This window comes from Leishmania major, chromosome 28 (genome assembly GCF_000002725.2).
Source record: "Leishmania major strain Friedlin complete genome, chromosome 28".
NCBI lineage: Eukaryota > Euglenozoa > Kinetoplastea > Trypanosomatida > Trypanosomatidae > Leishmania > Leishmania major.
In genome coordinates, this window is record NC_007269.2 from 101,858 (window position 1) to 126,630 (window position 24,773).

At 61.4% G+C, this 24,773-nt stretch overlaps 8 protein-coding genes across 8 annotated transcripts; 3 read left to right on the plus strand and 5 right to left on the minus strand.

Moving 5' to 3' along the window:
- Positions 1–95: 95 nt before the first annotated feature.
- On the plus strand, positions 96–2,858 carry LMJF_28_0330 (putative rrp44p homologue; the record flags this gene model as incomplete). The annotated part of the gene is made up of 1 exon (XM_001684259.1): positions 96–2,858. One exon carries the CDS (start codon positions 96–98, stop codon positions 2,856–2,858), a length of 2,763 nt encoding a protein of 920 aa, XP_001684311.1.
- Positions 2,859–4,138: 1,280 nt separating this feature from the next.
- Positions 4,139–7,600, plus strand: LMJF_28_0340 (conserved hypothetical protein; the record flags this gene model as incomplete). Its single annotated transcript, XM_001684260.1, has 1 exon — positions 4,139–7,600. The coding sequence occupies one exon, from the start codon at positions 4,139–4,141 to the stop codon at positions 7,598–7,600; it is 3,462 nt and encodes a 1,153-aa protein (XP_001684312.1).
- A 1,715-nt stretch (positions 7,601–9,315) lies between these two features.
- Positions 9,316–10,044, plus strand: LMJF_28_0350 (hypothetical protein; the record flags this gene model as incomplete). Its single annotated transcript, XM_001684261.1, has 1 exon — positions 9,316–10,044. One exon carries the CDS (start codon positions 9,316–9,318, stop codon positions 10,042–10,044), a length of 729 nt encoding a protein of 242 aa, XP_001684313.1.
- A 621-nt stretch (positions 10,045–10,665) lies between these two features.
- On the minus strand, positions 10,666–11,529 carry LMJF_28_0360 (putative ubiquitin activating enzyme; the record flags this gene model as incomplete). The annotated part of the gene is made up of 1 exon (XM_001684262.1): positions 10,666–11,529. One exon carries the CDS (start codon positions 11,527–11,529, stop codon positions 10,666–10,668), a length of 864 nt encoding a protein of 287 aa, XP_001684314.1.
- Positions 11,530–12,576: 1,047 nt separating this feature from the next.
- On the minus strand, positions 12,577–12,954 carry LMJF_28_0370 (hypothetical protein; the record flags this gene model as incomplete). The annotated part of the gene is made up of 1 exon (XM_001684263.1): positions 12,577–12,954. One exon carries the CDS (start codon positions 12,952–12,954, stop codon positions 12,577–12,579), a length of 378 nt encoding a protein of 125 aa, XP_001684315.1.
- An 899-nt stretch (positions 12,955–13,853) lies between these two features.
- On the minus strand, positions 13,854–15,032 carry LMJF_28_0380 (conserved hypothetical protein; the record flags this gene model as incomplete). The annotated part of the gene is made up of 1 exon (XM_001684264.1): positions 13,854–15,032. The coding sequence occupies one exon, from the start codon at positions 15,030–15,032 to the stop codon at positions 13,854–13,856; it is 1,179 nt and encodes a 392-aa protein (XP_001684316.1).
- Positions 15,033–17,785: 2,753 nt separating this feature from the next.
- LMJF_28_0390 (conserved hypothetical protein) lies at positions 17,786–20,575 on the minus strand (the record flags this gene model as incomplete). The annotated part of the gene is made up of 1 exon (XM_001684265.1): positions 17,786–20,575. The coding sequence occupies one exon, from the start codon at positions 20,573–20,575 to the stop codon at positions 17,786–17,788; it is 2,790 nt and encodes a 929-aa protein (XP_001684317.1).
- Positions 20,576–21,696: 1,121 nt separating this feature from the next.
- Positions 21,697–23,340, minus strand: LMJF_28_0400 (putative katanin; the record flags this gene model as incomplete). Its single annotated transcript, XM_001684266.1, has 1 exon — positions 21,697–23,340. One exon carries the CDS (start codon positions 23,338–23,340, stop codon positions 21,697–21,699), a length of 1,644 nt encoding a protein of 547 aa, XP_001684318.1.
- Between the last annotated feature and the right edge of the window lie 1,433 nt (positions 23,341–24,773).

Genomic DNA, 24,773 nt, shown 5'->3' on the forward strand with positions numbered 1-24,773 from the left:
TTTGCGTGAAGACGGCTGTCGCAGGAGTGAGGGAGCCGTGCATTTTGCTGACGGCCGTCATTGTGATACCCGACACGAACGTTGTGCTGCACAACATGAACGCCATAGAGGACTCTCGCGTGCAGAACATCATCCTCCTCACCACAGTCATGCGCGAGGTGCAGAACCGCAACAAGGCCATGTATGCTCGGCTGCAGCGCCTCCTCGGGGACGACAAGAAGCAGTGCTTTGTCTTCGCGAACGACCGACACGAGCAGACGCACTGCATGCGCAAGAGGGAGGAGTCACTCAACGACTTCAACGATCGCGCGATTCGAGTGGCGGCGCAGTGGTACGCGCGGCATGTGGTAGCCGCCTTCCCGGGCATGGCGGACTCATCGACGTCCAGCGTGATTGTCGTTTCGCACGATCGGGCCTTCAAGCAGGCTATGGACGCGTCGGAGGAGGCACAGCGGGTGAGCAACCTGCGCTGCGTATCACTCCGTGACTACATCAAGCTGACCATCGCCAGTGACTCGGACTTGCTGGAGAAGATTCAATACGAGGAGCCGGAAGGGATGAAAGAGTCGCCGTTGACGCGGCAGCTCTTCACGCCGCATCTCGGCATGGCCGCCATGGACGCGGGCGTGCACGACGGGAGCCTGTACAAAGGCAAGCTGCGCGTCAGTGAGACAAGCTGCTTCTTTGGCGAGATTCGCGGCAAGTTCGACGGCCACACCTTCCAGCGCATTCTCATACAGGGTCGCGTCAATATGAACCGCGCGATTCACGACGACGTCGTGGCGGTGCAGTTGCTGCCCGTGTCGAGCTGGCGTGGCCCAAAAGGCTCAGCGCCCCTTCCAGAGTCTGCGAGCGAAGAAGATGCCATCACGGCGGGCTTCGTGCCTACCGGCAAGGTGGTGGGCCTACTCTCCTCCAACCGCCGGCCGTTCTGCGGCAGTCTCGATGAGGGTGAGCTCGAGCAGGTCAAGGCGAACATGTCGGATAACGTCTCCATCCTGTTTCAGCCCAAGAACAACCGAATCCCGCGCATTCGCATCAGCACCCGCCACGTGCAAGACTTGATGGACAAGCGTCTTAGCGTGGTGATTGATGATTGGCCCTTGTACAGCAGTTTTCCAGTTGGGCACTACGTTGAGGTGCTGGGCAAGATCGGCGATCGTGACACGGAGGCGATGGTCATTCTCTTGGAGCACGACGTGCCCCATTACGACTTCAGCGAGGCCGTCCACGACTGCCTTCCAAAGGGGCAGTGGTCTGTGACCAAGGACGAGGAGGCGAGGCGGCTGGACTTGCGTGACTTGTGCATTGTCAGCGTCGACCCGCTGGGGTGCCGCGATATCGATGACGCGCTGCATTGCCGCGTCGTGAACGGCAACCACCTCGAGGTGGGTGTGCACATTGCCGACGTCACGCACTTTCTGCACGAGGGCACGGCCATGGACGATGAGGCGGCGAAGCGCAGCACGAGCGTGTACTTGGTGGATCGGCGCATCAACATGCTGCCACAGCTGCTGACGGAGAACCTCTGCTCGCTCGTGGAGGCTGAGGACCGCTACGCCTTTTCGATTCTCTGGGAATTCGATGAGAACCTGAACGTGGTGCGCGACTGGTTTGGCAAGACGATTATCCGCTCCCGCGGCGCCCTTTACTACGGCGACGCGCAGCGCATGATCGACAACCCGGCCGACACCTCTGACATCGCCGTTTCGCTGCGCGAGCTGATGCGGCTCAGTAAGCACTTCAAGGCGCAGCGCGAAGAGGATGGCGCCCTCTTTCTGGCGTCGCAGGAGTTCAAGTTCAAGGTAGACAACGAGCATGTCAACCCAACCGACATGCAGGTCTACCAAACCTTCGAGGCGAACTCGATGATCGAGGAGTGGATGTTGTACGCCAACGCGGCGGTCGCGACGAAGGTGTACGAGTCCTACCCCCAGTGGACGCTGCTGCGCCGCCACGAGCCACCTGCTGAAGGCGCATTCGACACGCTGAATGACGCTTTGTACAGCAAGCTGCGCGTACGCCTCGACGACACAACCTCTCTGACGCTGAATAAGTCCCTCGACAAGTGTGAGGACCCACAGGACCCGTACTTCAACAAGCTCATTCGCATCCTTACCACGCGATGTCTGCGACAAGCGCAGTACTTCTCAAGCGGTGGCATCCCCAAGGACGAGTTTTACCACTTTGGACTTGCCATGCCCATCTACACCCACTTCACGTCGCCGATCCGCCGCTACGCGGATGTCCTTGTCCATCGTCAGCTGGCGGCCGCCATCGGCATCGAAAGCATCAGTGAGCAGCACATGAACGCGGAGAGGATGGAGGCCGTAGCCGAAAACCTCAACTACCGCCACGAACAGGCGCAGCGGGCGGGCCGGGACTCGCAGAATCTCTTCACCGGCTTCTACCTGCGCAACTTCGAGGATGGAAAGATCCCTGACGAGGAAGGCTACGTGGTGCGCGTGTCGGAGACGCACGTCTTTGTGCTTGTGCCCAAATACGGTCAGGAGAGCCGCATCCCGCGGGAGCAGCTGGAGACGGTGCCGCGCTTGTTGGATAGAGTAAAAGTGGCCATCCAGCTGAAGCGGCAGGGCGACGTCATGCGCACAAAACTTGTGTTCCGCCTGATTGGCCTGATGCGCGATGGCGAGGAGGGCGGAGTGCTGGTGGCAGACGATGAGGCGTACGACGTCATTGAGGATAGCGAGGAAGCGTCCGAGGATGCACCCAAAGCGTCACAGGGTGCGTCGGCAACATCTGTAGGGGCGGGTGATAACGATACCAAGGCAGCGGAGCCGGAGCTTAAACGGGCTAGAGCAGACGGGACCGAAACTGCCCCGCCAACCTCGTTGTAGCCGATGACGCCGCGGTAGGTGCATCCGGTGAGAGAGACAGCGGGGCGGCTGGGGACAGATATGCTCGACAATGCTGCAGTGAGCCGCTTTAATACCGAGTGCCGTTGTTCTCCTTTTCATCGGCCGCCCTCATGATGTGTTGGGGGGCGTCAGAGCGATGCATCGCTGCTGATGCCGGCGGCCAGGTCCTGGAGTGGGGGCGGTGCCGGTGCGACCTGCGGCCGTGAACACGTCTGTGCCGCCCACATCGGCGGGCAAAGCGCCAGCGGGAGTCGAGCGAGTCCCGCCCAGCCCGCGCACTGCCCACTGCTGGGGGGCCGGGGTGTTGCCCCGCGAGGGATGCACCAGGGGGTGGCGGCCGGCATAACTGGGCGCCGCTGTGAGGCGGCCTGCTCAGCGGCGGGGGGGGAGTGTGTAGAGTGCAGGCGGTGGGTGCCCGGTGGAGAGGAGCTTGGCTGATGTTGCACGGCAGAGAAGGGACACCGTGGGCAAAATCGGGGTTGTTGTTTGGCGCCAGCTCTGTGAGAACGCGTCTCGATCATCCTCTCCGAGTAATCGCGTAACCGTAGAGAGCGTAAAGGCAGTCAAACAGAAACACGCGAAAAAGGAGGTCAGTAACGCACCGAGGCGGACGAGTTGTGCGTCTCTCTCTCCCCTCTCTCTCGGACCTCCCCATGTTTCCGCTCGCTGTGCACGTGTGGCCTCTCTGGGTGACAGAGGAAAGAGCATGTGGGGCGGAGCGAAGGTGCAGGGCGAGTATGACAGGCGTGTGGGGGGGTCTTCGACAGCCTGTTGGCCCCCCCCCAAACACACGCACACACACTTCCTTCTTCCCCCACTGCTGTCCTCGACATTTTCTCTACTCGGGTCATGCGCAGTGCGTCGCACTCTTCCCTGTTTCTACCCCTGGCCACATCTTCGCCTCTTTTTCGTTGGCATGTGCGCTCCTCCCCGCGGTCGCCCTCAGTAGCTTTCTCTCCTCTCCCGTCCGGTTTCTCTTTGCTCTTCCATCCCTCGCCGACATCTGCGCACTCACTGGGTAGCCCCGCTGACTGCACGAGCTGCCGTGTGCTCGTAGTGTAGCACAGAAGAGTCCGCGCAGAGCGAATGGCCCTACGTTGTGGACACAAACCCTCCATTCCTCATTGCCATCCTCTCCTTCCTCCTCCTCCCCCCCTCGTCCGCCGACGGCGCTCTCGTCGTAGTGCCTATTCGAGGTATCACGTGCCCCTCTCGTTGTGTGGGCCACCAGTGGTGGCCAGCAGCAGAACTGACTCGTCATGTCTGCAGCTGTTACGCAGCTGGTGCGACGTCTTACCGTGCCGGCGGTGGCTACGTCACTCATGAAAGAGGAGCTGTGTTTGGCCCTTGCTGCCGTCGCCCAACTGCGGCCGAACCTCTCTGTCGCGACGGATGAAGGAACCACCGCCTCACCGCTCTCCACCGAGACCCTCGCGCGTCGCAGCTTACGAGTGCTGCCTCGCTGCGCCCCGAAAGAAGTGCGAATCATTGCCAATGGCGCCAGTGCCTTACAGTGGTTTTCGGCCCCGTCGCTGCCCGTGACAGATGCGCTTGCGCGCACGCTCTACACGCACACTGTAAAGTGGAACCGGTCGGCAACAGAAGCGAAGACCGCAGCCACGCACAAGGTGCGACTGAGTGACATACTCGCCGTTGTCCAGCTGGCGGCAGAGGCGCAGCGCTACTTCGACACCACTATCTTTCTGTTGGCCACGCAACATGCAGTGGAAGTCGGCGCTCAGTCGATGAGCATGTCGACAGCGGTCGCCGAAGAGTTTGTCGCCGTTGTATGTGGGTACGCTGGGGAGGTGGACGGCGCGGCTGCGGTGGAGCGGTTGGCCGCGCGTCTAGAGGCATCGTCCGCTGCCGCCTCTCACTCTCCTGGCCTCGCCGTGCTGAAGGCTTGCGTGCGTGGCCGGCCACTAAAAGTCGCTGACAGGTGGGCGGTGCCGTACGCGCGGTGGGCGCAGCAGCGTCGAAACCTTCTCGAGACTGTCCGCGCCATGGGGGACGCTGCAGCGCCAACGCATGCTGCAGACGGGGCCGCTCGCACCCCGATCCAACTCCTGAAGGCGCGTTACGACGCCTGGCAAGTTGCCCTTGCGCTCCTCACGGAAGAGGAAGAGATCGCGGACGATCGTCTGCAGCGAACGCTCGAGGCTGTAAGGGTGTTTCACATTCAAGATCCGGTGACGCTCTCGACTCTCGACAGAGCGGTGGCGCTCCGGGTGGTGTCGCCGGCTTTGCCGAGCGTAGTTCTCGCCAACTACGAAAACTGCGTGTACGCAGAGGCGCAGCACTACCCACAGGCGCTCACTGCCTTGAAGCAGAGGGATGCCGACACCTCAGCCGCGGTGACAGGTGCACGAGAAGGAACATCTTCCTCCCCTTCTCGACCGCCTGCCGAGGCGCTGCAGCGTGTGTCAGTGATCTATCGCGTGTACAAGGATGCCGTTGCCGGCGCTGTCGTTTCAGAGAAGGACCTGTTCCAGATAACCACCGTCATCGACACGTCCTCGGCGGACGAGGTCGCCATGGCCACGTATGTGTTTGCGCGTGTAAAGGAGGTGCCGACGAGCTTTCTGACGATGCTGCCGAAGCAGTCGGTGTCGCTGACGGCGGAGGGTGTGGTGGCACTCGTCCGCGCAGGCCGCCACGACCGTCGTGGCGCACTGTCCATAGTGCTACCGGAATGTCTGCGCCATTCCGCACACCTTCAAGAGTGCATCTTGTCCGCCCCCACAACGGTGCTGGTGAAGCTAGTTGAGGCCCTTGGCCGGCCAGTTTCCCGGTGGACGGCGCCAAGCGACCAGACGCGTGCCTTGGAAGAACAGGTCGTGGACATGGTGGTCGCACACCTCTTACCCCAAGTGGAGCAGATGCCGCTGCCTGCGCTCCTGTCTGTCATGACTATCGGCGGCTGCCACCTCGCTGGAGCAGATGACCTGATGCAGGCCGTGTGCAGCCGCGTCGCCGACCACTTGGTGGCGGCAGCGACCCCACCATCCATCGCCCTCTGCCTAGAAGTGCTGGCGGCGTTACACTCGGGCAACTCTCGGCCGGAGCGGCTGCTGGACGCTCTCGCGGATGCCGTTGCAGCACACTTTGCTCCCCTGCTTCAGCTCACCGTCAGCGCAGATGCGTCGTGCCTCGCCGCCCTGCTGCACTTTGCAACGATTCAGGTGCAGTACGGCTCGCCAGAGATGGCGGCAGTGGGCACAGGCCTTCTGCAAAGAGTGCGTCAGGGAGGATGGGACGCGCTGCCACCGGAGATGCTGGTGGCAGCCGCGCTCTTCGCTCTGGACAGCAGCACCCTTGTTTCATCCGCGACATCGCTGGAGCTGCCGCACGCGGTGGTGGCATACTTGGTGGCGGCGCAGCGCCTGTCGAGCATCATGACCGTTGACTTGGCCACGGCCCTCGTCCAGCTACTCGAGCTGATCCCCACTGTCGATGCAGATAACGTTCAGGCGTTCGTGACATGCGTGCTGCCGGTTGCTTCGGCGCTGTCCCCACTAGTGGTAGCTCGCCTGCTGACTTTACGGCATCGCAGCGCCACAGCAGCATCGACGCCTTTGGCAGAGGTTGCAGCAGAGCACTACAACACCGTCAGCAGACACGTGCTGGGCCTGCCTCCCGACACGTTCACCGCCCTGTGCCTCGTCGCCGCACGCCCCGGGTTCGACACAGTGCTCGCCAATCTTCTCGTTGACATGTTGCCGCTCATGGCCGACGCTCTCTCGGCGCACCAGCTGAGTCAGTGCGTGTTTGGGTTGGGGGAGATGGCGGATGCGGGCCAGCGCCTCTCGCATCAAGTCATGACCGAGGCTCTCTCGGACTACGCTGTTGATAACCTTGAGCTGTTCACCAGCGCCCGCGACATCGCCGCTCTTCTGCACGGCTTTGCCAAGCTACAGTGCACGAAGCGGAACCTTTACAGCGTCTTCTCCACGCAACTCTTGCGCCGCCCCATCATCGCGACTCTCGAGTTCCGCTCGATAAGCCTTCTCTTCTTTGCGTTCGGGAGCGTGAGGTTTGTGAACAAGGACCTCATGGACATTCTCTGTCGCGCCTTCATCGCCCACATCGACAGTCTTGCGGCCCCGGACGTGCTCATGTCGCTTCGTGGACTCAGCCGCATGAGTCTACTCAACGCCGCCTTCTACCGCAAGGTAGGAACGAAGGCGGTCGAGCTTATAGACGAGTTCCCGCTCCAGGCGCAGTGCGACCTCCTCCACGCATACGGCGCTGTGGAGGAGGCTCACCCTGAGCTGGCGGCGACGCTCTCGCGGCGCATCGCCGCGGGGGTAGAGTCGTTGCCCTCTGTCTCCGTCGCGACGGACGTACTGACGTCGTTGTGGTTCATGGGCGCCGACATGACGACGGACGAGGGCGTTGAAACGATCGTCGACTACGTTGTGCGGCACGCGAGCGAGCTCACTGGGCCGGACATCATGAAACTTTGCTCCATCACACTCAATCAAAACTGGAAGCAGACCCAGCTGCTGCGTGGCATGGCAACACGTGCCATCGAGTTGCAGGAAAAAGAGCAGCTAGAGCCAACCACAGCACGCGCAGTGCTGGACACGCTGAGCTCGCAACTTGTTTTCCACCAGGCGGCGCGTGTTCGCCTGTCGCAGCTGGCTCGCACCGTGAGCAAGGAGACGGTGCTGCTTTCCGGTGAGGAGCAGGAGCAGCTGAACCTGATCACAAGCCACTAAGCGACGGCGGCACGGTGAGAGCATGGGCGCGTGTGGATGTCCAGATGACGGCGCGCGCCGGCATGCGTGCGTGGGTAAGCGCATTTGGTGTTTTTACTTCTTTTTCGGTCTGAAGTGAACGCAGAGTTTGTCAGCGGAGTCACGAACGTCTGCGTTGTTCACCTTGTCAACACAATATCACACCGCGTTGAACCAGCACTCAAGGGGTCCAGGGTGCTGTGTCCGTCATCGTACGGTGGCACCCACTCTTCTTGCTCCCTCCTCTCTCTCTCTCCCCCCCCCGTGTCGTTGAAGAAGGGGAACCCTTCGCTTCTCTATCCGATTTCTCGCCCTGCGCCTCCGACCCGATGCACATGCGCTCCCAACAGTCCTTCCTACCTCCCCACACTTTCCCCGCCTTTCCCTACCGCTCGCCTTTCCTGCACACCTTTGTATCCCCAGTCGAGGGTTGGCCCAGCGCCCTACCGCACGACACGACGCTTCCCCTCCCCTCCAAGGAGAGACACCACATGATGTGGGAAGGTGAGGGAGGGGGAAGGGGGGGGGGGCGGGGCACTCGACACATTCTCCCCGAAGTTGCTATTGGCTTCCTGCGTGTGTAGGTGGACTGCACCCCCACCTCCTCATGATGCGCGGGGGAGAAAGGGGGGCCACCTCAGCGTGGCATCTCAGGACACAAGGGAGGGAGGGGGCCACTCTCGCTCTCTCTCTCTCTGTGCACGGATAGCGAAGCAGCCCCCCCCCTCCCGTTCCCCACCCCTCTTCGCTATCCCTCTGCCAATGCGAAGCCACTTCTGGTGGTGGCACGCTCAAACGCGCCCTCATGATGTGTTGGGGGGCGTCAGAGCGATGCATCGCTGCTGATGCCGGCGGCCAGGTCCTGGAGTGGGGGCGGTGCCGGTGCGACCTGCGGCCGTGAACACGTCTGTGCCGCCCACATCGATGGGCAAAGCGCCAGCGGGAGTCGAGCGAGTCCCGCCCAGCCCGCGCACTGCCCACTGCTGGGGGGCCGGGGTGTTGCCCCGCGAGGGATGCACCAGGGGGTGGCGGCCGGCATAACTGGGCGCCGCTGTGAGGCGGCCTGCTCAGCGGCGGGGGGAGGGGAGTGTGTAGAGTGCAGGCGGCGGGTGCCGGGTGGAGTGAAGCTCGACTCACGCTGTATGCTATAATGGACACGTAGAAGAAGAGCCTGTTGGCTAAGTGCTTCGTGTGTATGTGTGTGCACGGTGAGTCTTCCTGAGTGCCGTCCCCCCCCCTCTGGCTTCTCCCTTCCCCTTCCCTGAACTGCACCCGCTGTTTCCCTGTCGGTGTCACACAGGTTGCTCAGACTCTTTCGTCTTTTAGGGTCCCTCCTCACACGCGCGCGTACAGGACGAGGCCGACTGCACGAGAACCGCTTGTCGGCGTGTTCTACTCGACAACTTCGCGCTTGTTCTTTCCTATACCCTCCCTCGTCGCGCTCCCCGGAGTGAATCGCGGCGTGTGTCTCTCTCTGTCTCTCCCCACTCAACCCATCCGCTCTGCGTTTGCTTGTGTGTGCAGCCTCTCTCCTACTACCTCACGCTCCGTACCTACCGCTTTCGTTGTCCCTACCACCCGATACGGCCACCCGCATCTATCACCATCACCACCTCCTCGCCCTTCGCGGTTGCCGGTGTCGCGCACGTGGTGCACAGAAACAAAAAAAAAAGCGCTACATCTCCATTCGGCCAACCATGACCGCCTTCACTGTCGTCTACAACCTCCTAACCTACACGGCAGGTGGGTTCTCCGTGATAATGAACGCATCGCCAGTGATCGCGATTCGTCGGCTGGAGCAATCAGGCACCGTGGGGGCCTCCACTGTCACTTTCTATGGCGCACAGCTGTACAACGCCGTTACGTGGACCTCCTACGGAATCTTCTCCATCTCTTACCCGCTGCTTATCGCGAACATCCTCGGCAACGCCGTCTCGACTTACTGTAGCCTCGTATTCCTCACAGTAGCGCGGCGAGAGGAGACGTCGGGGCGCACGCTGCAGTCCACAACCTACTCCAAAAGCGTCCTGACGTACGCCTTCTTTTTCGTGCTCAGCGCGGCACACCTGCTGCTGAGCATCGTCCTCACAATGTCTGGTCGGCCGGAGACGGCAAAGACAATTACGGGCTACGAGGGCAGCGTGGCGTCCATCGTGATGCTGAGCGCCCCGCTTCTGGCGTTCAAGCACATCGTCGCCACAAAGAACGCCGAGGTCCTCGCTCCGGTCATGGTCGGCTGTGCCTTTTTCAACACGCTCTTCTGGTTCGTCGCGGGCCTCATGACCAACGACAAGTTCATCGTCGTCCCCAACTTCCTGTGCTTCCTTGCGTGTTGCGCGCAGGTGGTGCTCTTGGTGATGTACGGGAGGAAGCCGGCGGCGCCGACGGAGATTAATGAGGCCATCGCGCCCACTCCATTTGGCTAGCGGTCGGCAAGACAAACCCGCGCACGGTGTTCCTCTCGTTTTATGTTCTAGGGCAGGTGTGTGGTGCTCTGGTTTGGTGTCCCTCCGTCTGACAATCACCCTGCACACACCGGGCTGTGTGCGTGTCCTTCGGGCTTTACCGTCCCGCTTCCAAACGCGCGACTAACAAAGCACCGAACACTGCGAAATAAAGCGAGATGCGCAACCGCCGCTCGCTTCAACAACGCGCGTGAAAGGCGCGCCGGCGCCCCCTAAGAGCCCCGCGCACACGGCGGGCCGGGGTGTCCCCTCCTCGCCCCGCCAACCCGAATCCCCGCCCTCCTCTTCGCGCCACCGATGGCTGTCACTTGTAAGGCTGCGCCGCGGCCTAGCTGGGGCTGGGGCTTGGGGGAAAGGCGTGGGGATATTTGGGCTTGGTCGCAAAAGGGGTTCGGGGAGGGAGGGGGGGGGGACATGGTCGGCCCGCTGGGTGGGGCGGTCGCGGAGCGCTTTGCCACGGGGGGCGGCAAGTCTCCCGCTCTGCCGCGTTGTTCCTTCGCCTTCAGAATCAGTGCCGCGCTCCACACTCACACTCACTCCCTCTCACACGGCCGCCGCCGTTCACCGTTATTTTCGTCTTCGCTACAACCCGACAAGGCACTCCACCTCCGCGCCGCACTCGCAGAGCATCCAATGATACGACTGCGCGCCCGGCGGCTGGTTAAGGGCGCCGATTTGGCGGATCAGGTGCTGGGCGATGCACGCGCCGGCAATCGTGTCGCTAACGCAGTCTGCCGAGCCGGCGCCGTGCGCATAGGTCTGCAGTACTTCCTGCACATCGGCGGCCGTCAGCTGCTGGAGTTGCAACCAGCTCACCACCTCGTATGCCTTCGCGGCGGCAGCGGCGAACCCAAGCGACACGGCTTTTGACCGCACGTGCAGCGCCAAAACGGCTCTCTGGTAGCCGCGCGGCTTCTCTGCCAAAAGACTCGGTTCTGCCACGAGGCAGCGCCACTGCTCCGCCAACGAGTGCACCGGCAGTCGCCGATAGAGGAAGAGCGCCAGAACAGTGGGCCCGCACGTGACATGCAGTGCGACGATGTCAGCGCACGGCAAAGCAGCTTGCACATGTGGTACGGCGTCCTCCTCAGTGCTCACCGCAGCCATCGTCACCCGTGTTCCCGAAGAGCCATCGAGTTTGGTGACCGCGTCGTACACCGAAACGTGTGGGTTCAGTCGCTGCAGTGCGCCAAGTGCGCGAGCGCCGCGCGTGCCTCCCGCCTCACCCTGCATCAAGTAGTTGGTGCACGCGTCGGCATCAGTGACAAGGCCGTCATCCGCGACGGCCACCGCGCGCACCCCTGCCAGGACCAAATTCTTTGCTGCCTCCGCAGCGGCACCGGCAACACCGTGCAGCGCGACGCTTGTGTGCATCAGCTGCTGCTGGGCCGATTTGCCCCATAGACGAATTTGGCGGTCGTACCGCACCGCCTCTGCGTCCCTCATGACAAAAGCGAAGGTCAGCGGAGGGGGAGGATCCGAGGCTGAAGAAGGACGGTAGGGAGGCCCGCACAGGGGCAGCGTCTAAAACAGCTGTGCGTCCGATGTGTGACGCTTGACAGTCGACCAGCGTGAAAGCGCAGCAAAAGAAGGGAGAATGTGCCGGAGGTGGACAACATGAGAGATGCGAGGGAAAGGATTCGTGCGTCCGAAGAGACGAGAAACATGGAGGACCTCACGGCGCGCATGCGCGCTTCGCTCCGCGAGTGCCTCGGCCGCTGTGCCGAAAGGGTGGCACAATGTGAGGCGACGTGGAAAGACCAGTCTATCTACCACCGCACACAATTGTTATCTAAATTGATCCATTCGTGTTGCTGCGTCTCCTGACGTCCACACACTTCGGGCTAATGAGCGGCCGACGAAGTTTTTCGTCCTGTACGTGTCCATTATAGCATACAGCGTGAGTCGAGCTTCACTCCACCCGGCACCCGCCGCCTGCACTCTACACACTCCCCTCCCCCCCGCCGCTGAGCAGGCCACCTCACAGCCGCGCCCAATTATGCCGGCCGCCACCCCCTGGTGCATCCCTCGCGGGGCAACACCCCGGCCCCCCAGCAGTGGGCAGTGCGCGGGCTGGGCGGGACTCGCTCGACTCCCGCTGGCGCTTTGCCCGCCGATGTGGGCGGCACAGACGTGTTCACGGCCGCAGGTCGCACCGGCACCGCCCCACTCCAGGACCTGGCCGCCGGCATCAGCAGCGATGCATCGCTCTGACGCCCCCCAACACATCATGAGGGCGCGTTTGAGCGTGCCACCACCAGAAGTGGCTTCGCATTGGCAGAGGGATAGCGAAGAGGGGTGGGGAACGGGAGGGGGGGGGGGGCTGCTTCGCTATCCGTGCACAGAGAGAGAGAGAGAGCGAGAGTGGCCCCCTCCCTCCCTTGTGTCCTGAGATGCCACGCTGAGGTGGCCCCCCTTTCTCCCCCGCGCGTCATGAGAGGGTGGGGACGATGAACGAGAAAAAAGGAGGTGCGTTGCGAAGACGCTTTTGCTTCACAGGTCGTAAGCGTCGCCTGCCAACATGTCGTTCACCCACGTGCACGAACGGGGACAGAGGCCGTACTGGGCATCCGCGAGATCGTGTCTGCCGCCTAGCAGTTCCTCCCACTGCTCCGCTTGCATCGTCCACTTCTGTTGCAAGCGTTGACACGCCACGGCAACATCCGACGTCAGCGCATCCTCGTCGTGCGGGGCATCCTCCAAGAGTGAGCTGTAGGCGCTGTAGACGAGGTCGGTGTGTGTTACCGGCAGAGCCGCGCAGAACGCATGCTTAAAGAACGCCTGCATGGCCTCAGGGCTCAGGTACTTACCGCGGCAAACTTGCGATAAGGTAAGCGCGGGCGCAGAGGAACGCGAATGGGCGGCCAGCATTGTGGCAAACCGCTTCACCGTGGCGTCACCGCGTGCCCTTTCATTGGCACAGGTGCGGCTCCAAGACCGCAGGATGGGCCATGCAGTTTCGACGCGCTCACAGCAGGTGACGGCCGCCACGCGCCCAGAATACTCGGTGCTACGGACGGGCTCGGCGAAGGTCGCCTCGGCTACAAGGCTGCAGAGCAGCAGCGCGGAGAGCACTGCGCGCAGCGTGGCGCCAGGACAGGTGGCCATGAAAAGTGCTTCTTCGCCTCCCTTGATAGCGCCAGAGGAAGTAACGTGCCGCGTGTGATACAGAAGAGAGACGACAGGCAAGAGTACAGAGAGTGAGAGAGCGCAAACTTCACGAAAATGCGAGCAGAGAACGAGATTCGGGGTGGGGTGGAGGGGCAGTCAACACACACCGCTGCATCTTGCCCCCCCCTCGCTGGTACGTATTGCAGGTTCGGGCATCCGATCGTGCGGAGGCGGCCGTAGCTCAGACTCGACGTGCTGCTGTCACAGGACAGGTATTCGTGCAAGGTGCGCGCGGACTGCCTGCACGCGTCGAAGAGCACACATCCGCCGCTGCCGTTGAGCTGCTCATTTTGCCTTCGAGCTTCGCTGGCAACCCTCTCACCCCCCTCCCACGGCACCTCATGTGGACAGACTTCCATAGCACACGCGAGAACGGCTACACTACGGATAAAAGTACCATTACGAAAAAAAAAGAGGCATGGGCGGGAACGGGCGCAGTGCATCGTGAATGAGGAGCGGGTCGCCACGAACTCGACGCATCGCGAGCATTCGCACAAAGGACGGCGCTCGGGCTGGGGGAGGGGAGAAGAGGTACTGAATAGGATGACCGCACACAATCATCAAGCAACAAAGGTTTCTGTCGACCGTGGCGAACGAAGCTACCGTGCTTTCTTCGGCTCTGCTGCGCAATCAATGATCACCGTGTTGATGCTGATCCCTGCATCCCGGCAGCGATGCACCAGCTCATCGCCAAAGGCGTAGGCTGGCGTCAGGACACCGCCCTTGAGCGACTGCTTGCGCGCCAACTTCAGCACACTCATGGCACACTCACCAAGGAACAGCGCCGTGGCAGTGTAGGCGTCTTCCTTGGCCGACATCGTCGTTTCCACACGCTTGCCAGACACTGTCTTCCCCACAAAGTCGCAGCGGAAGCTGGATTTGGCCATGGCCTCGTCGGATGGGCCAATGCTGGTGCCGGTGAAGTACTTGCCGAGCATCCAGCGGCGCAGCGGCGCAATCATCCCCGCCATAAGCACTACGTAGGTCGAAAACGTGAGGCGCATCACACGAGCAAAGGACCCCTGCATGGCCTCCACGTACGCGGCCGAGGAGCCCATGAGGCTGTTGGTGCGGCGCACCAGTTTCTCATCACACGAGGCAGTGACGAATAGGCCGGTGAACCGTCCGTTTTCGTACCACACACCGTAGCGCGTGGGCGTGCATGCGGGCTGCACGTCTGACTTCGACACCAACGCTAAGGGGCTCATATCCTCCCCTGTCATGCTATCTAGCACGCACCCTATCGAGTTAATCGTGCCGTTCGATACACCAGCAGGACTGCCTTCAAAGTAACCACGCACGACTGTCACCGGCTCCCCAGCCTCGCGGTGAACAACGTAGTTTCCCAGGTCCGCCGGCACGCAGTCGAAGCCGCAGCATGGCACGATCGCAACGCCCTTTCTTGCCGCAGTCTCGTGGTATGCGGCGATCGCGCGGCGCACAAACGGGGTTTCGCCGGTGCAATCGATGTAATGGGTGCCGTTGCGCACGCACGCGTCAACCACGGGCATGCCAACCAGCGTGAAGGGCCCCATGCACGAGATCACGCACGTCGTCTGCGCGCACGTCGCATCCACAGTTGCTGCCTGGTCGGCGTCCACCACAAACGTGGGCACATTGATATCCAGCTCTGCCTTGAGCGCCGCCAACTTGGCTTGGCTGCGACCAGCGATGCCCCAGCGCCCCTTTAGCTCCGCCGTTCGCGCGAGGTAGCGACATGTGAGCCGCCCAGTAAAGCCTGTGGCACCCAACACGATAATGTCCAGCTTCGACGCCATCCCGCTTGCACAACTTTTCGTCACTGTTCGTCTTCAGAGTGCAAAAAAAAACAAAGGACGGAGGCACGTCGCAGGTCCGAAAGCAGCGACGACGCCAGTAAATAAGAAGCGCAGCGACGAGCGCTGCCCGAACCAGAAGCCCGAAGAAACCAAAGCAAACGAGAAGGGAGGCACGGTGACGCTGGACTTGTGCGTGTGTGCGTGTCTGTGTCAGCAAAATGGAAGCACCAACTGTGAGCACCAAAGGAGAGAGAGAGAGACTACGTATGGGCAGCTACGCGCCTGTGTTCATGTGCTGAAGCGCAGACCACAAACAATAGTCAGGTGAAGAAGCCGCAGAGAGATCAGTAAACACACAAACGGATTTCGTCCTGTACGTGTCCATTATAGCATACAGCGTGAGTCGAGCTTCACTCCACCCGGCACCCGCCGCCTGCACTCTACACACTCCCCTCCCCCCGCCGCTGAGCAGGCCGCCTCACAGCGGCGCCCAGTTATGCCGGCCGCCACCCCCTGGTGCATCCCTCGCGGGGCAACACCCCGGCCCCCCAGCAGTGGGCAGTGCGCGGGCTGGGCGGGACTCGCTCGACTCCCGCTGGCGCTTTGCCCATCGATGTGGGCGGCACAGACGTGTTCACGGCCGCAGGTCGCACCGGCACCGCCCCCACTCCAGGACCTGGCCGCCGGCATCAGCAGCGATGCATCGCTCTGACGCCCCCCAACACATCATGAGGGCGCGTTTGAGCGTGCCACCACCAGAAGTGGCTTCGCATTGGCAGAGGGATAGCGAAGAGGGGTGGGGAACGGGAGGGGGGGGCTGCTTCGCTATCCGTGCACAGAGAGAGAGAGAGCGAGAGTGGCCCCCTCCCTCCCTTGTGTCCTGAGATGCCACGCTGAGGTGGCCCCCCTTTCTCCCCCGCGCATCATGAGGAGGTGGGGGTGCAGAGACGTGCGAGAAGCGAAGAGGGAGAGAGGTTACCAAACGGAAAGGCAGAATAGACTAACAGGGAAGAGAGGGCGGAAGACACAGACACAGACACACACACACACCGTCGTCGCTCGCGCGCGGGGGAGGGGCAGGGGTAGCGTTGCCGACCCGCATCTTGCTGCGCCTCGAGACGTATATAGGGAAGAACAAGACGAGCAAAGCAGGAGGCCACAGACGAGGAGCGACGGCGTTGGCGATGGGGGCCGGAGAAGAGCGGAGTAAGAGAAAGAGAGAGACCCGAAGGGTGAAAGGGAGGGCCGCAAAGGACCCGATGCTTTCGCTCAGAGCCCTTTATTATGGAGAGGATGAGTGACCTGGCGTGAAGAGCACGAGGACGGCAGAAACGAAAGGAAATGCAACGGAGGGGAAGTTTGGAACCATGAGCGCTGCTACGGTGTTTGCGGGGTTGTGTGCGGGGGCGAGCGATGCGTCACTACAACCCGCATCGATAGACGCAGAAAGGAAGAGGGGATGAGAGAGGGGATGTGGTGAAGATTGTGTAAAGTCGTTAGAAGAAAACGAAGAGATTAGCAGGCAGGGAACGGCGAAAGCACCCAGACAGATGTGCGCACGGCTGCGGTTGTGTGCCTGCAGGTGTGTGTGAGAGAGTGAGGGGGGGGGAGGGGGGCAACGCAAGGGGAGGTGATGTGATGTGTTTGTCGGAGTTCTGGACACTGTGGTAGCAGAGAGCGAGCTAGGGAGAGGGAAGGAGAGCAAGTAGCAGCAGGTGCGAGAACGTCCGGAGGTGAGGAAGAACCAAAGTGAATACAAGAGCCGCTGCGGTTACCACCATCCTCTGGTCCCCAAGTGCTGAGCGGAAGGAAGAGAAGGATTCCCTCGTCACGGACGCCAAAGAGACGAGGTTGCACTAGGCTACATTAGACACAGAGGGAGAGGGCGCGCCAAAGACCACGAGGAACCGTGCGCCCACTCTCTAGTGTGTGCGTCGATGCACCTTACCTCTTTTCTGTGTCTACTACTCGCTTCCGATGATGGCTGTTGGAGGATGAAGGGCAAACACAAGAGAGAGCACAACACAACGTGATGCACGTGTGCGTGTGGCTTGAGAGGGGTGGGGTGAGGGAACGAAACAGAGAAGTACCCACGCACACGCTTCAAAGCAACGATAGATGACCGTTGCAGTCGGCACAGTAGTCAGGCAGGACCCTTGAGCAACCGCGGGCATCGTGTTGAATCAGCGCGCGAGAGACAGAGAAACAGAGTGCAAATTTGCGGGGAGGCGCTGGGGTAGAGAAGTCGACTAGATGAGGAAGAGTAGAACGAAGAGGACATCTAAGGTATCTAGAACAACAACAAAAACAATGCGCTGACAAAGGCAGCGTGCTCGCCCGTGTGTGTCGGGCCTCGTGCAGCGCTCTGTAGCCCTTCCGTCCCCACACCCCCTCTTGCACATCCACTCGCGCCCTGCGGTGCCACCGTACTACTCATCGTGAAGGCGGCGTTAGCAAGACGACGACGACGTGAAGAGCCGCGGCATCGAGAAAGGCAGCTCCGGGAGGGGGGAGAAGGAGAAGAGGGAAGAGACGGGCTTGCGTGCGCGATCTGAAAAGAGAGACAGCCATGAAGGGCATAACCACAACAAGCGAAAAGCACAACGTCTATGGCGACGACGCTATTCTAAGCAATATTACCGCAACATCACCGCACACACAACGGGAGAAGCGGCCGAGAAAACCCACATGAAGCGCACGCATATACGCGGCACGACGTAACGAGAGAAGAAGCACAACTGAGAGGCACGCGGTCATCGGTTGTACTGCTTGTTGATGCTCCCCTTGAGCGCATCCAGCTTCTTCTGCTCCTGCAGCAGCTCCGCCTGTACTTCCGCAAGACGGCGTTTCTCCGCGGCAATCGCCTGTTGACTGCGATTTTTGTCCAGTGTCTCTTGATGCGTGCGCCGCTCACGCTCCTCTGTCTCGCGGCGGGAGGACAGCTGGTACATCTCCTCCTTCTCCTTCTCTGCCGCATACAGGCGCTCATGCTGCAGCACCTTCTTGGAGGCCTCCCTGGCGCTGCGCTCCGCCGCTGCAAAGCGCTCTTGAGCGGCGTCGCGGCGACGCCCGGCGCGGTCGATGACAGCGACAAGGAAGTCCACGGCAGCGGCTGAGAGTGGGGCAGCGCAGACTGGGTTGCCCAAGGTCTGCAGCACGAGCTCGCCGCGCAGGTCGTGAGTGTGGCCCGGCTTCGGGCTTGCCGCCGCCGCGCCACCTGTTCTCTGACCGCCGTCCTCGGCGCCGCCGCGCGCAAACACGAGAGATTCAGCGGGGTCGTACAAGCGCTCGTCCTCTTGGATGTACTCCTGACGAGACCGCAGCTCCTCCTGAATGCGCCGCTCCAGTGCGTCGATAAGACGCAGCTCCTCTTCACGCTGCTGGCGCGCTACCCAGTCGTACCACTCACCGACGTATTCGTAGAGGCAGGCACGCGCGCTATCCTCCGATGCCATCACATCGCACAGCTGCGTTTGGAGGGCGGTGACGGCCGCCTCTGCTGCGTAGCGCGCAAACAGTGCCTTCTTTGCGCGCGCCGCTGCCCTGTCCGAGAGCTCATCGCGAGCGAGGAACGCACGTCGCTGCGTCTCCTCGTACAGGAGCTCCACTTGGCAGCGGTAGTGGAAGGCGTCGATTGCGCGGCAGCGCTGCTCCGCCTCCTCGATGCACAAGTATTTCCACCCCTGCGCCTCCTCCCAGGCAACCTGCTCGATGGCGTCAAGAGCGCTGCGCGTTGCCTTGGCGCGAGCCTGGTGCTCCTGCGCAGCCCGCTCCTCAACTGCCTTGCATGTGCAAGCGAATGCGATGCAGAGCTGCTGCCAGTCGTCCTGCTCCTGCCGGCAGATGGCGCTGCGAAGAGGTGCCTCGCTATCAGCAAAGGCCAGTCTATCGAGACGCTTCGTTTCACACCAGCGCACCACTAGCTCTGCATGCGCCGCCATTTGTGACAGCAAGCCAACGCGGGCACAACGCTCCTCCCTCGCGAGCGTCTCAGCGACGCTCTCGGCGCAGGCGCACAACTCGGCCCGCGCACGCGCCTTCGCGACAATCCCATCTGCCACGGCAGCCTCCGCATTCACTGCAGCCTTGCGCAGCGCCTCGCGGGCAAGAGACTCCTCAGCGCCGAGAACAGACTCCTTCTCGTGCACACAGCGGTGCCATAGTGCCGCCCTCGCCTCGGCCTTCTGCGCCATCCACACTCGGCGGCCGGCGGCCTCGTCACGCTCCCTGATCATCAGGGCAGTGAAGGCAGCGTCCTCGTCGCGCTGGATGTTGCAAAGAGTCTCAACCGCGAGGAGGAGGTGAAAGTAACGACGATCGGCCCGCTTCACCTCGGCGGCGTAGATGACGTCTTCGTCCGCCCTCATGTCAAGAAACAGGGTGTGGTAGCCGCTCTCCGCTGCTTCGCGGATACCCTGCCGCTGCAACGCTTCAGCCTTGCAGAGGGTGGCTCGTTGGCGCGCGAAGATGCGGTGGCGCTCTTCAATGTAGTCCGCCTCTTCCACCATCTCTTCACGAAGTCTCATGCGAGTAGCGGCCTCCTCGGCTAGAACATCACGCTTGCCCTGCTCGGCTGACGCGAGCAGCATGCACCGCTGCTGAGCGTGTTGGTAGAGCATCTCACGGTGGGCACCGGCCAGCGCAGTCAGGCTCTCCAGGCCAGCGACGCGCTGGCGGCAGAGCTCCTCTCGGCTCTCCCAGCAGCTCTCGCAGAGCCGGTGCTGCTCGGCTGCGTGCTCACCCATGAGGTTGCAGCACTCGACCTCCTGCGCCTGAAGTCGATGCCACTGCGAGGACTCGTTGTACCGCAACGCCTCACGTGTCGTGGCTTCGCGCTGGTGCAACCGCACCACCTGTGTGGCGTAGGCATAGTGACGGCATAAGCTGGCAAACCTCTCACGCTCTCGCGCCAGCGTTGCATGACGAGCAGCCGCCTCGCTCGATTGCAGAGCAAGCAGGAGTACGTGTTGATCGGCGGCAGCCGCATACGCCGCACGCTGCGCCTGCTCCTCCATGCAAAGCTGCTGCCGGTACGCGGCCTCGTGCAGTACAACACGCACAGCGTGCCGTCGAATCAACTCGACTGTACGAAGGTCCTCCAGCCACGACTCGTACCGCGCTGCCAGCCGCGCTCGCTGACGGCTCTCTTCGCTGCGCAGCTCATCAGTGCTGCGGGCAAGCTTTGCGCGCTCGTACGGCGTGTTGAGACGCAGGCTTTCCAGCTTCTGCTTCGTGGCGGCTGGGTCGACTTTGACGCTGCACAATTCACACCCGAGCTGTCCGCAGACGAGGCAGCGACTGCAGGATGGGTACTGCCACCCTACCGGCGGCGGCGTGTTGGAGCAGCGCTCCCGCACCGCGGTTACCACCGGCGTGACAGGCGGCGACACGATTGGCGACACCAGTGGCGGCGCATTTTCTGATGCCTCGGTGCGCGGCCGTGATGACGGTCTCGTACTGCCGCCGATGCTCTGTGGCCCCGTCGATGGGAGGCGGGGGCGTCGCCGAACGCGACAGCTGTCATGCGGAGGCACTTGAGACATGGCCGCCAGGGCCTCTCTGCGCGACTTCCCCGCTCTCTATCTGTGGGCGGACGAACGAAACAACAACGCGAAGAATAGGAGGGAGGAGCAAGTGCGCAGCAGACGCCCCACAAGCCCCCTTTCTGCTCGTGGCTGTGCGCGATTCGGTGCGTGAGTGTGGCAGATGGCGACGCAGTAGATTCAGCAAGGCACTCGCACACACGCGCCCGACACACATGAACACACGCAGAGATAGGCTCTTCCACGTACCGCCACACACTTGGGGTCAACTGCAGCAGCGGCATTGAAAGAAGCACAACCACAAAGACAATCAGTGTACGATGGGAAGAGAGGGAGAGGGAGGCGTCAAAGGATAATCTCAGGTCATCGAACATACCGTGGTGTAGTGGGTGGGCACTGGGGAGAGGGGAGGGGGGCGGGCTCAGAGCCAGCAGGACCCCTTCCTCATAAAGCTCGTGCACGGCACGTGCGCAGAACGCATGCCACGACAGATTCGTGCGGCGCGAGACGGAAAGAGGTGCAGGCACCACACACACGCACGCCGTAGTTGCGAGAGGGCGCAAGTCGAAGCGCCAGACAGCACACGTTGCGGCCACACCCTTCGCCGCAGTGCGCGCTCCTTGCCTCTCTCGTTGTGCGCGCCTCGAACCCACAAGCGCACACATGTAGAAAACACAGACTCAACTTCTAGCCCGGTACACGCGCACCCAACATAGAAAAACAGAAGTAAAAAGCACCATACATAGGACAAGGAATCACGCAAGGTGGCAGACGGCTAGAGGGAGGAGAGGAGCAAGTGAAGGGTGGAGAACTGCCAAGCAAAGGCATACATACACACACACACACACACAAACACACAGACACACACATTCATCTGCGCCTCTACTAGTCCGCTACGACACCTGCGGTCCCCGTTAGCACTCCCCCTCCCTCCTCGCCCCTTTCGCCTCCGCCCCAGTCCCGGCAGGACACGTTTCAACACCTTCGACCTTGTCTTTCATCGGTATCTGCGTGGGGAGGGGAGGGAAGGGGGGGGCATGGGCAGATGAGTGAGGCGACACTGAGCCACAACCAAAACGACCGTAGAAGACGGGGTGCACCTACGTTTGCCGCCCTCGCTTCTAAATGTTCAGTTCAAATTCCTTCTTCCACGCTTCGAACTTCTTGATGTTGTCCGCGTTGATACTGCTCGGGACCTTCGTCATGGCAGCCAGAAAGTCACTCATGTTGATGGGCTGCTCCGCCACCTGCCGACCAATCTCCGCCGCGTTCTCTTTCAACGTTGTCTTGTCCGCCTCCTTCATGAAGCGCCGCATAGTCATCATAGCCGCATCTCGCACCAGGTTCGTGATGTCGGCACCGCTGTAGTGGCGGCCCTCTAGCAATTGGGACAGCTTCACAAAGTCGACATCGCTGCCCAGCTTGATAGACTTTGTGTTGATCTTGAACAACTCCACGCGGTCTGCCGCGTCCGGCAGGGGTATGTAGATGCGTTTTTCAAGGCGGCGGCGCATAGCCTCATCGATATCCCACGGGTGATTCGTCGCGCCGAGCACCATGACGATCTTGTCGGTGTCCACCCCGACACCGTCCATCTGCGCTAGCAGCGTGCCCTTCGCCCGTCGCGAGGCCTCGTGCTCGTTGCCGCCACCTCGCTGCCCGCACAGGGAGTCGATCTCGTCGATGAAGATCGTGCTCGGGGCGTAGTGGCGCGCCATCTCGAAAAGCACCCGGATAAGCTTCTCGCTATCGCCGCGCCACTTGCTTGTCAGCGTCGCGGGGGATATATTGAAGAATGTGGTGTTGCACTCTGAGGCGACCGCCTTGGCAAGCATCGTCTTGCCGGTGCCCGGCGGACCGTACATGAGCACGCCTTTCCAGGGCCGGCGGATGCCTTGGTAGTAATCGGGCATGAGCACCGGGTACACCACCGCTTCCTCCAGCAGTCGCTTCGCCTCCTCGAGGCCCGCGATATCGTCCCACGTGACCGGCAGCTTGCCGACGTGCATGTCGGCTTCGATGAGCTGAACAAGTTCCTCCTCTCCAGCCCGGCCGACAAAGCGGGTCGCTGCACTCTTACCCTTCACTCTCCCCCTTGCAGCGGCCCCCGTACCACTCGACGCGCCAGCACCTTGACGGAAACCAACACCGGCCGCCGCAGCCACAGGTCGACCAACGCCGACCCCGCTAATCGAGGAGGTGCGGCTCACGCGAGGCGGCACAGCTGACGCAGAGCTGCCGCTCGAGAAGGGTGGCGACACCGCTGCGTAGGAGGAGGCCGCGCCGCGCGCTGGCTGACGCGTAGCTGGTAGGATCTGCGGGCCCTCTGCCGGGCCGAAGCGGTCCTTGTCGCCGTAGAGCTTCGCATTCTGTACGCTGATGTTGGACCCGCCGCTGTTCGCGAGCGAGGTCCCGATTCGCGGCTTCTTTTTGGTCCCCGTCCTCGGCACGACAGCTTTCTCGGCGCTGCTACTGCTGCGATTCTCATCGCAGTCAGGCGGCTCGCGCCGCTTGGCAGCGTTAGGGTCAATGAACAAGTGCAACTCCGCCTGCGTATCGCGGATGATCTGCGCCTCGCTCTCCAGTTCCCTTAGCAGGCTCATCCACTGGCTACAGAGAACGTCGTCGATGCTGCGGGTGTGCAAGTTGATCTCATTTCGAATGCTGCTGTAGTACTGAAGGGCGGTTTTGTAGTCGCAGTAGAGGGCGCAGTTGCGGGCCTTGTGGACGGCCTTGACGATCTCGTTCGCGACGGATGCTTGCATGGTGCCGTGCACACGCAACGCGGCGCGGAAACGAGGAGAGATGGACAGAACAGGTGGCTCCAAACCGACCGACAAAAAAATTGCGCACGATGGAAGGATGTGATCCGGTGTTGGATGAAGAGCAATTCTTTTGGTGCCGTGTCTGTGTCTCAGGTGGGGAAGGGGAAAAGAGGGAGGGAGCAAGGGAACGAAGCAGTGACAGCCGGAAGCATGCACACGGAGACATGTGTGCGACGGGTCAAAGAGAGGTGCACGCGGTACGCTCAAGTGAAGAAGAGGGAATCGAAGGGGATACGCATACCGTTCCTACGCATTAGCGCAGAGCATGACGTCCGCCTTCGGGCACCTGCTCCCCGCCATGCCCATCCGCGCTGAGGTACTTCCTGAAGAGTTTCTGATCTCTCCACGACTCGAGTGAATAGCGCAGCACAGACTCCGAACCTGCTCGACGTGCACAGCCATCTTGCCATTGACTCGGTCGGCTTTCCCTTGTCGCTGTTGTTGCTGTTTTTCTGTTTGGTTTTAACTGCTGCTCTTACCGTGCCTCATCATTACCAAGCATACGTCGCCTGTGAAGTAATTACGACTTCAACGAAAACACGCAGACGAACAAACACAAAAACGCACGCACGTACGCACGCCGTGCCCACGTGGACGTCGAACGGGCCATTCACCCAAATCCGAGATGGCCACGAACGATCCGCACGCGCCCACGCGGAAGGGACACACACACACACACACACGCACACGCACACAAGCACCCTAACACACACGCAGATGAAAAAAGGGAAGAGAAAGACAGGAAGCGAAGAAAACAACCCAATGAGTGACTGTTAGAGCGTAGGAGAAAGAGACAACGGGCAACAACTCAGCGGAAGGTACAAGACGCCAACACAAATGCGAGGAGGAAGACCAAAGTCGGTGGAAAATGACCCGGGGGTGAGGGGAGGAGGGGGGAGGAGGAGGAGGAGAAGGAGGGGTAAAGAACGCAGGAGTGCACACGCACGCACACACAACCTTACCGGAGAGAAGAGGGGAGAGGAGAGCGGCAGAGATGTAGTGCTTGTGGGGGTAAACACATAAAAACAAGAACGAGGGAAAAAGTAGGGGGCAGGGAGGTTTGGAGAGTAGGGAGTGGGGAGGGGAGGGAGTAGAGGAAGGATGAAGGAGGAGAAAAGGCAAATAGCAAAAACGTGTAAAACAACGAAGACGAGAGGGAGAGAGACACCGGGGTGTTAGAGAGAGAGAGAGAGGAGGGAGGTGGGAATAAACAGCCCCAGAAATAGAGAGGAGGAACGGAGCGGAAAAGAGAAATCGCACAGGCACAGGCACATGCAGACAGGGACGAAGGGTGGAAAGAGGAGGGAAAATGAGAGCACGAACACAATCACCACAGAACACAAGAAAATACAAAAAAAAAGAGAAACGAAGAG